This window comes from Protomyctophum bolini (assembly GCF_963924005.1).
Source record: "Protomyctophum bolini genome assembly, chromosome: 3".
Lineage (NCBI taxonomy): Eukaryota > Metazoa > Chordata > Actinopteri > Myctophiformes > Myctophidae > Protomyctophum > Protomyctophum bolini.
Window position 1 is genome coordinate 50,669,955 of NC_137864.1, and position 13,181 is coordinate 50,683,135.

Genomic DNA, 13,181 nt, shown 5'->3' on the forward strand with positions numbered 1-13,181 from the left:
TGGACAATGATGTTTGACAGTCAGCTATATTGTTGCTTATTGTAGAAGTGTTGACAGTTTAGCGTGCCTCTCACACGCGCGCGCACATTTAGTACATAAATCGTCTGGAAACGTCATAAGGATTGGAACCGAGAGGTGCGTTCGTCTGTGGACGTCCTAGCGACGTCCAAACGACACGGGGCGAGATAAGAATATTCAGAATGATTCCTATTTGTTTTTTTGGCATTTCGCTTTTCGCTTGCCGTATGCTAATGCTCTGTGCAACTATTAGCTTGTCATTGACTCCCATGAATGACTCGTATCTCCTCATCCAGGGCGCTCTCCGTGGTGATAAATGGATCGATATGCTGGCGCTTCATTTCTGCTCCTCATCCGTCTGTCCCGCAAAATATGAACGCTTTTTGGAGCGTATATAAATATATTAAGATGATCGGAGATTGTGAGGTCACTTTGTGCGCGCGCGCACACCCACACACACACACACACACACACACACACACACACACTGTGAAGGCCGTAGTACTGTAAATATGACATGAATATGAATGCAAAGTAGCGGTCCATGCTTTTGCATGCTTTTATTGATCTGCTGTCTGATCAGCGTGCATGATCATCATGCAGTAGCTAGATGCGCGCTCCAGCGCCGAGATTTCTTCCCGTTTCGGCGACTCTTCGTCACTTTCCGTCCGAGTTCTCAGACAGAACTCGGACCGGAAAGTGACGAAGAGTCGGCGAAAGGGGAAGAAATCTCGGCAAAGATGAAGAACAGTCGGCGACCCGAGTTCTCCAGTATTCATATATATATACACACAACAATAATCCTCTCCTGTCCCCAGCCTGTGACTGTGACCCTGTTCTCCTGTGACTGTGACCCTGTTCTCCTCAGCCTGTGACTGTGACCCTGTTCCCCTCAGCCTGTGACTGTGACCCTGTTCTCCTCAGCCTGTGACTGTGACCCTGTTCTCCTCAGCCTGTGACTGTGACCCTGTTCTCCTCAGCCTGTGACTGTGACCCTGTTCTCCTCAGCCTGTGACTGTGACCCTGTTCCCCTCAGCCTGTGACTGTGACCCTGTTCTCCTCAGCCTGTGACTGTGACCCTGTTCTCCTCAGCCTGTGACTGTGACCCTGTTCCCCTCAGCCTGTGACTGTGACCCTGTTCTCCTCAGCCTGTGACTGTGACCCTGTTCTCCTCAGCCTGTGACTGTGACCCTGTTCTCCTCAGCCTGTGACTGTGACCCTGTTCTCCTCAGCCTGTGACTGTGACCCTGTTCCCCTCAGCCTGTGACTGTGACCCTGTTCTCCTCAGCCTGTGACTGTGACCCTGTTCTCCTCAGCCTGTGACTGTGACCCTGTTCTCCCCAGCCTGTGACTGTGACCCTGTTCTCCTCAGCCTGTGACTGTGACCCTGTTCTCCTCAGCCTGTGACTGTGACCCTGTTCCCCTCAGCCTGTGACTGTGACCCTGTTCCCCCCAGCCTGTGACTGTGACCCTGTTCTCCTCAGCCTGTGACTGTGACCCTGTTCCCCTCAGCCTGTGACTGTGACCCTGTTCTCCCCAGCCTGTGACTGTGACCCTGTTCTCCTCAGCCTGTGACTGTGACCCTGTTCTCCTCAGCCTGTGACTGTGACCCTGTTCCCCTCAGCCTGTGACTGTGACCCTGTTCCCCCCAGCCTGTGACTGTGACCCTGTTCTCCCCAGCCTGTGACTGTGACCCTGTTCTCCTCAGCCTGTGACTGTGACCCTGTTCTCCTCAGCCTGTGACTGTGACCCTGTTCTCCTCAGCCTGTGACTGTGACCCTGTGACTGTGACCCTGTTCTCCTCAGCCTGTGACTGTGACCCTGTTCCCCTCAGCCTGTGACTGTGACCCTGTTCTCCTCAGCCTGTGACTGTGACCCTGTTCTCCTCAGCCTGTGACTGTGACCCTGTTCTCCTCAGCCTGTGACTGTGACCCTGTTCTCCTCAGCCTGTGACTGTGACCCTGTTCTCCTCAGCCTGTGACTGTGACCCTGTTCCCCTCAGCCTGTGACTGTGACCCTGTTCCCCTCAGCCTGTGACTGTGACCCTGTTCTCCCAGCCTGTGACTGTGACCCTGTTCTCCTCAGCCTGTGACTGTGACCCTGTTCTCCCCAGCCTGTGACTGTGACCCTGTTCCCCTCAGCCTGTGACTGTGACCCTGTTCTCCTCAGCCTGTGACTGTGACCCTGTTCTCCTCAGCCTGTGACTGTGACCCTGTTCTCCTCAGCCTGTGACTGTGACCCTGTTCTCCTCAGCCTGTGACTGTGACCCTGTTCTCCTCAGCCTGTGACTGTGACCCTGTTCCCCTCAGCCTGTGACTGTGACCCTGTTCCCCTCAGCCTGTGACTGTGACCCTGTTCTCCCAGCCTGTGACTGTGACCCTGTTCTCCTCAGCCTGTGACTGTGACCCTGTTCCCCTCAGGCTGTGACTGTGACCCTGTTCTCCCCAGCCTGTGACTGTGACCCTGTTCTCCTCAGCCTGTGACTGTGACCCTGTTCCCCTCAGCCTGTGACTGTGACCCTGTTCTCCTCAGCCTGTGACTGTGACCCTGTGACTGTGACCCTGTTCTCCTCAGCCTGTGACTGTGACCCTGTTCTCCCCAGCCTGTGACTGTGACCCTGTTCTCCCCTCAGCCTGTGACTGTGACCCTGTGGGCTCTCTGGAGGGGGGCGTCTGCGACAGCCTCACAGACCCAGACATGGGGATGATCGCCGGCCAGTGTCGCTGCAAGTCCCACGTGAAGGGAACGCGCTGTGACTACTGCAAGGAGGGCTACTACGGACTGAGCCAGAACGACCCCCTGGGATGCCAACGTAAGCACGCCTGGTTGTGTGTGTGTGTGTGTGTGTGTGTGTGTGTGTGTGTGTGTGTGTGTGTGTGTGTGTGTGTGTGTGTGTGTGTGTGTGTGTGTATGTGTGTGTGTGTGTGTGTGTGTGTGTGTGTGTGTGTGTGTGTGTGTGGGGTGTGTGTGTGTGTGTGTGTGTGTGTGTGTGTGTGTGTGTGTTGTGGGGGGGGGGGGGGGGGGGGGGGGGGGGGGGGTGTGCACGTGTGCGTGTTGTGGCCCGCAGGTTAACATTGGAATATTGATATATTATTGATTTACAAACATGACCCATGAAGTTAACAGAAGTATAGGCCTAAACTACATTAATCTGAAATTAAATAAAAATGTTAGTTTTCAGGATTCCAATTCAAAAATAGCAGATCTACAAGCTGAAAACGTGTTGCACTGTGCCGCATTTTCAGCTTGTCAGCCTAAATCCCCTCACCTGTGCAATTTCCAGCCTCTGCCTCAGCCAATTGATTGCCATGGGAACCCCACACTTGCCAATTAATTTCCTCATAGACTTTTCAGAAAGTATTTATTTAAAGACGTTTACGCCGCGGACAAAGACAACTGGAGTCGTGACACATCATGACAACAAACACAATGTTTTGGGCCAAACAAAGAATTAGAAAAAAAAAAAAAAAATTCTTTGTAATTATTTGTTTGCCCTAGCAACCACCTATTAGGCCCTAGCAACCACATGTCTTAATCATAACACATTATTGATCCATGTGTTTGTGTATAGAGAGACCTCCGGCTGTTCTGACCGTTCTGCCCAACCCAGCATTCACTGGAGAGACTGTTACGTTCACATGTGACATGAATGAAGGAGAGAAGGACTGGTCTTATACAATAGACAGAGATGGTGCTGCTTCCAATAACTACTCTGGTCAGAATCCTTATACATTTACGATGTATAAGGGCACAAGGTTCAGTGGTGAATACCAGTGTACCGGTCGTCTTACAGAGGATGTCCTGATTGTTGTGAAACAAAGTGATAAAGTCACCTGGACGGTATCAGGTAAGTCACATCATCACTTACTCACTGACATTATGTTCATGATAATAACATGACATTAATATGATTGTTTAACTATGGTTCTGTAGTACTGTAGCCATAAAGAGATACATGTATATGTAAAAGGATGTGGGCAATGGGACTTGATAATCAGCGGTGCTTCAGGGCAGAGGGGGTGGTATCCTAACATTACTCTCTGCCTGACGTGTGTGTGTGTGTGTGCGTGCGTGCGTGGGTGCGTGCGTGCGTGCAGGTTTTTTTTTTTTTTTTGAGGGGCGCTATGCACAGCTTTGTGTCTTTGTACCACGGGGAATGTGATTATTTGATTGGCTGAGCAGCACGGAATGTGATGATGCATGATGATAAGAGCGCCCCTCACTTCACACAAGTGTGATTTTCTTTCTCTGTCATAAACCACACAGCTAAACCAACGCCTAAACTGGTATCAGACAGATCCAGTGTACTGGTATCTGGCAGTGTGACTCTCACCTGTACTGTGGAAGACAGTACAGCTTCATGGACCATCTACTGGGTCAGAGAGTCTAATCTAGTGAAGACAGGTGGATCAACCTACACATTCAGTCCCTCCAGTGTCTCAGAGAGTGGACAATACCGATGTCGAGGAGGGAGAGGAGACCCACCATACTACACACATTACAGCAACTCAGTTTATATCACTGTCTCTGGTGAGTTATAAACACTATTTCACAACTACATCCCACTTTATTCCACAATGTGTTGCTGTAGATTCATAACACATTATTGATCCATGCATGTGTTTGTGTAGAGAGACCTCCAACTGTTCTGAGCATGACAGAACAACACCTAACTCAAATGAAAGATTTGAGAATGCCCTAATCACAGTAGTAGTGTAGTGGTTAGAGCATGTGGAAGGCTGTGGGTTCAAATCCTGCCTGGGGTCGACGTCAGGGCATGCGGTCGCAACAGGTTCCTAAGGTTCAGATCTGAGCCAAGCCTCCTGAGGAGGCGTGACACTGGTTAGAAATACAGAAGAGTTGGTGCCTGTCAGTGAGGAATGTTAACTACTATAAATAAAATAAAATAAAGGTTGAGGTAGGTAAATAGAGATGATGGAATTAGCCACGCTAATCAATCTAAATAATCACTCAACGTGTGTGTGTGTGTGTGTGTGTGTGTGTGTGTGTGTGTGTGTGTGTGTGTGTGTGTGTGTGTGTGTGTGTGGGGGGGGGGGGTGGGGTGTGTGTGTGTGTGTGTGCACGTGTGCCCGCAGGTTAACATTGGAATATTGATATATTATTGATTTCCAAACATGACCCATGAAGTTAACAGAAGTATAGGCCTAAACTACATTAATCTGAAATTAAATAAAAAATTTAGTTTTCAGGATTCCAATTCAAAAATAGCAGATCTACAAGCTGAAAACGTGTTGCACTGTGCCGCATTTTCAGCTTGTCAGCCTAAATCCCCTCACCTGTGCAATTTCCAGCCTCTGCCTCAGCCAATTGATTGCCATGGGAACCCCACACTTGCCAATTAATTTCCTCATAGACTTTTCAGAAAGTATTTATTTAAAGACGTTTACGCCGCGGACAAAGACAACTGGAGTCGTGACACATCATGACAACAAACACAATGTTTTGGGCCAAACAAAGAATTAGAAAAAAAAAAAAAAAACGGCAGGTTACAACACATTTTTTGTTTGTTTATATTCTTTGTAATTATTTGTTTGCCCTAGCAACCACCTGTTAGGCCCTATATCAACCACCTATTAGGCCCTAGCAACACTGTTTAACCCTAAAAAAATCACACCCGTGTGAAGTGAGCGTCACTCTTGTCATCACGCACGCACGCACACGCACACATTCATTAATTTCAATGGGGAAATGCCATTTAGCTACAGTGGAGCCTAACAGCTGCTTTAAGACCCTAGCAACCACCTGTTGTACCCTAGCAACCACCTTTTAGGCCCTAGCAACCACCCGTTGTACCCTAGCAACCACCTATTAGGTCCTAGCAACCATCTGTTGTACCCTAGCAACCACCTATTAGACACAATGTTCGAAACACAATATTTAATAGTCCAGCGCGTGCTCCATGTGAGCCCGACCCCAGAAAGCACGCTGGCTGGGCCAGGCTACCCGCCCCTCTAGACCAGAAAGCACGCTGGCTGGGCCAGGCTACACGCCCCTCTAGACCAGAAAGCACGCTGGCTGGGCCAGGCTTACCCGCCCCTCTAGACCAGAAAGCACGCTGGCTGGGCCTGCAGGCTATGCTGTCACCAGCACGTCTGACTGCCTCCCTAGGAAGCAGGTGAACAACACATGATAGTGATAAAGAGGACTGTTAAAGAGACATACATCTCTGCCGATGTGCTGCTGGAAACATGTAAAACTCTTTTGTTTTCCATTCTAATGTACTGTATTGTTTTGTATTACAGCTGCTAGATCATTCCTGAATTTCCAGTCTAAATAGAATTTTTATATTATTTTGATACGCATTTTTTTTCCACTGAGGGGAAAGACATGGCTATAGATTATATTAAGAGTCATTTTAAATAAATCCTACAAACATCCAGTTAAGAACGTTCACTGTGAAATAATATATTCAAAGATTTGCACCACATTTTCAAGATTCTTCAAAAATAGTAGATCTACAAGCTCATAGCGTGGCTGCTATGAGCTTGATCTGCTATTTTTCATGCTTAAAACACAAAAAAACTATTTTGAAGGAATCCCAGCAACGGTTGTGTTAACAGCCATAGGCGGCTGGTGCATAAGGCTAGGGAAGGCTTAGCCTTCCCAAAAATTATGCTGGGTATTTTTTTTAATATATATATAATATATGTGCGCAGCATGCCAGCATTATAGAAGGCTATTGTGTGTGTGTGTGTGTGTGTGTGTGTGTGTGTGTGTGTGTTGTCGCTGCCCCCTGGTGATCGCTGATCAGATAGGCTATACACTATACAGCATATGATTGACTACTATTGGTATGTCTGTAAACCTCGTCCTTCCAGTCGCTTTGTAGCAAAGAGTAGCGCGCGCTGGTTTGTTTTGGGAAACAGCAAAATGTATTTAGCCTAATTAGCCTAATTCAGAAGAAGAAGCTGTGAGTCGGCTGTGTCAGAACTCAGCAGCACCAGTGCCTAGGCTGCACGGTTCACAGTTCACACCACTGCAGCAACACTGACACGTTCAGCGGAGTGACTGCTGTCTCTGTGCCGTCTGTAGAGCCATGAGCCGCGACTCCCGGAGGGGCAGCAACACCGCCGGGTAATCTACACTGAGTACTGACTGACTCGAGACTTGAGAAAAAGACGCCCAAAAGTCGTTGTCTGTGTATAGGCTAATTCATTGGTAAAAGTATGCTAAATAACTCATTTTTAGACCATCTGGGAAATAAACAAATAAATAAATCCGCGGCGGCCTCGCTTCGCTCGGCCGCGAGAGTCCCCCCCCAAACGCAATTCTATAGCCTACCCAAAGGTAAAACTCACCCGCCGCCTATGTTAACAGCGTCTGATAAATGCCTAAATAGTAAATTGTCGAATGCCTCTTTTCTTTTGGGGTAGCGCTGTAGGCCTGACTGTTGTTTTCCTTTTTTACAGTAACAACTACAACACCTACCACTACGCTGTCTACTACACACGGTAAACTACCACTACACTACTAAAATCTAATCTACAATAGTTCAACCCCCCAACCTGACAATCTACAATAGTATACACCCCCCAGCCTCACAATCTACAATAGTTCAACCCCCCCACCTGCAAGCAGTGCGAGGCATTGTGAGTTTGTAGATCGCCTATATTTCACAATGTTTGCCTCTTCCTTAGGTAAAGTTTGACAATTTGGTCTTTAGAATCATTACATTGTCACTTTATGAATGTTCAGATAGCCTGTACACATTTATACTGTGTGTCGGTTTGTTTACTGCAGGCAGTGTTGCAGGTGAATTATATTTCTAGTTTCTCAGAGATCTCAGTGGTTGGTCCGGGCCAAGGAAGAACGTAAACAACATAAACAACTGATGAGGAGGACTGTAAAACAGATATACATCTTTCTCCAACAGATGGTCCCAAGAATGTCCTTTTGGCCGTAGATCCACCAGGAGATGTTGTCAAAGGAAGCTCAGTCACTCTGACCTGCAGCGCCAGTGGGTCACATCCACCAATCCAGATCTACATCCTTTACAAAGACAACACTGAAGTGGCACAGAAGAACACAATGATCATCTCTGACGTCCAGCCCAGTCACAGTGGAACATACCACTGTGAGGCATTTAACGACATCGCTACAGTCCATTCACCTCCAGTCACTGTTGCTGTCCACTGTGAGTTTTTAATTTAATTACAATCTAATTATATTAATGATGTCTGTGCGCGTGTGTGTGTGTGTGTGTGTGTGTGTGTGTGTGTGTGTGTGTGTGTGTGTCAGGGATGTCGTCACGCCTACCTAGTTGTGACGTCATTCCCTCCTTTTATAAGGCATCTTGCCAGCACCAATCTCCGTCCGATTACTAATTGTCAACCTAGTCTGTATTGAGATTCTAAAACTAACCTTGCAATTTAAGCATTCTTAATTTGCTCCCAAAACTGAAGAACATCCAAGACCAAAGGTCAGCACTTTCCGCGCTTGTGACCAAGAACCCTCTCCATCCTTACAGTGTGTGTGTGTGTGTGTGTGTGTGTGTGTGTGTGTGTGTGTGTGTGTGTGTGTGTGTGTGTGTGTGTGTGTGAGCTATGCATGAACATAAATACCATCATAATTCATTTTAGAAAAATACATTGAAATACATTCTTTCTATCTTGCTCTTTTTAAGTGTTTTTAGATTACTTTAGTGTCTAAAATAATTACATTAGTGTTATTATTTTAACCTAAGTTGATTTGTTATTGATATTGGTTTAAAATGCTGTATACAATCAATGTTTATTCCTCCACAGACCCTCCAGAAAAGCCCTCAGTATCAGTGAGTCCACCAGGAAGCGTTGTTGAGGGCAGCACAGTGACTCTGACCTGCAGCAGTGAAGCCAACCCACCAGTAGACACCTACACCTGGTACAAAGACCACAGATCCATCTCCACTGGTCCTCAGCTGGTGAAGAACAATGTGTCTCCTGGAGACTCTGGACAGTACATCTGTCTGGTGAAAAACACACATGGATACCAGAGGTCATCACTACACTCTCTAGATGTTCAGCGGCTGCGTAAGTGAACTAAAGTAAAACATCTCATAGTTTTTACAGACCACAAACAACAGCTGCAATAGCCGTCATGAAAATGTGCAGCCAGATAGATACCCTGTATTTTATAAGACCCCAAAATTCACTGCGAAATTAACCGGAAGTCTAATCGACTAAAGCTAAAATGTCTACTGTCTTTTTAACCCATTTAGATCTGAGGACGATTCTACAAATGCCTTCTAAATCAGTTTTCTGAAGAAAACAAATGTTTCTATGTCAGTCGTTCTCAAACATTTTCATGTCAAGGACCCCCACAAATATATGTAATTAGCCGCTGACCCCGTGTGAAAATATGTTGTTCCAGGGACCCCCCCCCCCCCCCCAGAAGCAAAGATTCGAGTTAAAAACGTTCACTGTGAAAGAATATATATATTCAAAGATTTGCACCACATTTTCAAGATTCTTCAAAAATAGCAGATCTACAAGCTTATAGTGCGGCTGCTATGAGCTTGATGTGCTATTTATCATGCTTAAAACACCAAAAAGGGTGTTTCCCGTCCAGAATGGGTTAAAAGTCATCAGAGGCGTAACCGCGAGGTAGCGGCGATTTAGTAATGAGACGTTCAAATAATACACAATAAAAATACACAATACACACATCTCTCCACAGCTCCGAAGCTTCCAACGCACTGTGACCCTCCAGAGGTCTACAGTTCGAACAGAATCATGATCACCCCGATGACGACCAGGTACGCACCCGGAGTGAGGGTGTTCTACGACTGCATGGTGGGATATACTATGAAAAGAGGACGCAACTATGTGAGGTGTGTGGCTGGGAAATGGACACCTTTAACTCTGAAATGTGAAGGTAAGTGTACGTTCGTCGTCAGTACCAGTGTTGATACATACACACGGCGTTGTGTCATCAATATAGCTGGGGGGTGGAGCTATGGGGTAAAGTTCAGAGTTCTCCCAACCGGAATAAACAGTGGGGTGTTGGGTTTTCAAACGCAGATGCTTTAAAATACTACTAATTTAAAAGTAGGCGTCATGGATTGCCAGATCACAGGCACAGATCCTTGTTTCCACTCGACAAGGAACGCTACTTTAGAAAATGAAACAAGCCTAGGAATGTTTTCCTTTACTGCTGGACATGATCCAACACAACACAGTGGCCTGATATATTTGCTTGGTAAGAGACACTTTTCTATAGATATGATCATCAAAGTTCATTGACACACTTCAGCTCAGGTTGACCATAAACCATTTATTGCAAAGCTACTGCATGTTAGTATGGCGGTGTGGCTCTGCTCATGTGATATCGGATAATCTGCGTACCGAGACATTATCTGATTATCTGTGCACTGAGACACAGCTCTGATATCAATGACTCCCCAGAGCAGAGCCAAAGATACAATAATCCATGAACAAAAATACACAGTAATAACCCATCAACACATGATTCAACACAATTAACAATACAATAAATTATAATCCCATAACGCCTGGAATAAGAACTACAGGGAGGAGGCCAGGGAGGTGGGGGATATATATATATATATATATATACACATATATACATACATACACACATATAATAACCTTCTGCCTTCCACGCCTCAATGAACTATCGATTACGCTTAAAAAGCCATTAATTAATAAACGATGTTCATAGAACACAAATTCCAAGTAGGCTACCAACACCATTCATTTGGAAGTGGGGTATTATTATGCAGTGTTTATACACACAACACAAACCATAGCTGTTTCAAACGTACAGGAAATACAGTTTAAAACATGGCAATGAATACAAGCTAAAGCAGTGTGTAAATCCTATATATATTTTAATACTGTTTTTATTAGGCATTTTTTGTATGACATCAGAATATTATCGACAATGATAATGAGTTCAATTATAAAAATGAAAAAAATAACAGGCAATGTAAATGTTCCACATACAATACATAATAAAAAAGACATATAAATGTGAAAAAACAAAAAACAGTTAAACAATGACAAGTGTGAACAGACAAACAAAACAGACAACAGAACAGACACTCTTGCTCTCAAACTTTTCCAACATGTTGTTGTAAATTAAGTGAATTACAGACATTCTTTTTTAAATGAGAAAAAAAAAAAAAAAGAAAAAAACACGCAATTCCTTTTTTATTAAACAGTTTGACCCCGGGCCCCCTGACTCCCAGAACTGCTGTCAGTGGATCCGCGTCAAAAGGTCTTTCAACAATGTCTGACAGTGATTTAAATTTACTTTGCCAATATGATGTGAGTTTAGTGCAATGCCAGAACATATGAGCTAGAGTGGATGTCGCAGGCTGGATTCACATTTGGATACATTCTGTTGATTTTTTCTTTGAACAAATGTAACCTGTGTAATATTTTAAACTGTATAAGACCGTGCCTGGCACATACTGAAGAAGAGTGCCAAAACTTTTGAGATGTAGACCATTGCTCGTCAGTGATAGATATTCCTAAATCGTTTTCCCAAGCAGTTTTTAAATACTCCAAGGAGGCATTATTATCTAAACATAAGAGAGAATTATAAATAATAGAAACACCTCCTTTGAGCAATGGGTCAGGTAGAAATATAGATTCCATTGATGAGTTGGGAGGTATGTTTGGAAATGAAGCAGTGTGTTGTGTTAAAAAATGTCGTATCTGTAGAAATCAATATAAAGATCTTTGAAGGAGTGAATACCATTTCTATGCCACACACTCTATGCGACCAGTGGTGCGCGCACAGAACCCGGGTGTAAATCCTGCATATTAAAATATCAAAACTCGACTATTGTAACTCCCTCCTTACTGGCCTACCAGCATGTGCACTTAAGCCTCTCCAGCTGATCCAAAATGCCGCAGCTCGCTTGGTCTTCAACCAGCCAAAATTCTCACATGTCTCCCCCCTGCTCCGCTCCCTCCACTGGCTCCCGGTCGCGGGAGGATTATCACAACAAAACAAAAAAATAAGTGATATTTGAATTAAGTGAAATCACTGAATATACCTTTAAATAGTGAACAGCACTTTGCCAAACGATGAATCCCTGCCAAGTTACAATTACTTAGAATTAACTATGTTCTAAAAACATTATTGATGACTTAATGGCTGTTGTTGTTTTTTGATATTACGGTAAGTTTAATTGATCATATCTGTCTCTACCAGGCGATTAAACACTGCGCCGCGGTAACACGATGTTTTACACTTTCCCTTGAAATTCTAACTTTTCTGTGGAAGTTCTTGACATCCGACTACTCAGTAGTAAGTGACAACATCCATGTGTCAGACTGCATCATGCATGACCAGGTCATTTCAACATCCATGTGTCAGACTGCATCATGCATGACCAGGTCATTTCAACATCCATGTGTCAGACTGCATCATGCATGACCAGGTCATTTCAACATCCATGTGTCAGACTGCATCATACATGACCAGGTCATTTCAACATCCATGTGTCAGACTGCATCATACATGACCAGGTCATTTCAACATCCATGTGTCAGACTGCATCATGCATGACCAGGTCATTTCAACATCCATGTGTCAGACTGCATCATACATGACCAGGTCATTTCAACATCCATGTGTCAGACTGCATCATACATGACCAGGTCATTTCAACATCCATGTGTCAGACTGCATCATACATGACCAGGTCATTTCAACATCCATGTGTCAGACTGCATCATACATGACCAGGTCATTTCCCAAATAATGGTCGATAAAAACAACATTATTCCCACATTAGCCTACAAAATGCATGTTCATGTACCACACACACACACACACACACACACACACACACTTATCTCCCTGGCTCTCATGCTCTAGTTGTCTCCATTTGACCCAGGCCAGTGCGGCAGGCTCACGGACCCGACCGGCAATGAACTCAGGATCAGCGGAGGCACTCTGTCCCGTCCTGGAGACCATCCGTGGCAGGTATCCCTGCAGCGCAGAGACAAAAACTCATCTGACAAGTTCAGACACGCCTGTGGAGGCGTCCTCATCGCGTCCTGTTGGGTCCTCACTGCTGCTCACTGCATGTAAGCTGCTCTAAATGCTAACATGTGGTAATGCTGCTCTAAATGCTAACATGTGGTAACATGAGCTGCTCTAAATGCTAACATGTGGTAACATGAGCT

The 13,181-nt window shown here is 45.3% G+C and overlaps 1 protein-coding gene across 1 annotated transcript in view; it reads left to right on the forward strand.

Annotated features, from left to right (window-relative positions):
• LOC308312510 (uncharacterized protein) overlaps positions 1-13,086 on the forward strand; it is a gene marked incomplete at both ends in the record, with an annotated part of 33,136 nt that extends 20,050 nt beyond the window's left edge. The window contains 8 exons of the mRNA XM_080759119.1: positions 2,651-2,830; positions 3,590-3,865; positions 4,285-4,548; positions 7,449-7,490; positions 7,913-8,173; positions 8,784-9,047; positions 9,694-9,891; positions 12,890-13,086. Coding sequence (XP_080615245.1) covers positions 2,651-2,830; positions 3,590-3,865; positions 4,285-4,548; positions 7,449-7,490; positions 7,913-8,173; positions 8,784-9,047; positions 9,694-9,891; positions 12,890-13,086 — 1,682 coding nt within the window. The remainder of the gene's footprint in view (positions 1-2,650; positions 2,831-3,589; positions 3,866-4,284; positions 4,549-7,448; positions 7,491-7,912; positions 8,174-8,783; positions 9,048-9,693; positions 9,892-12,889) is intronic.
• Positions 13,087-13,181: the final 95 nt, after the last annotated feature.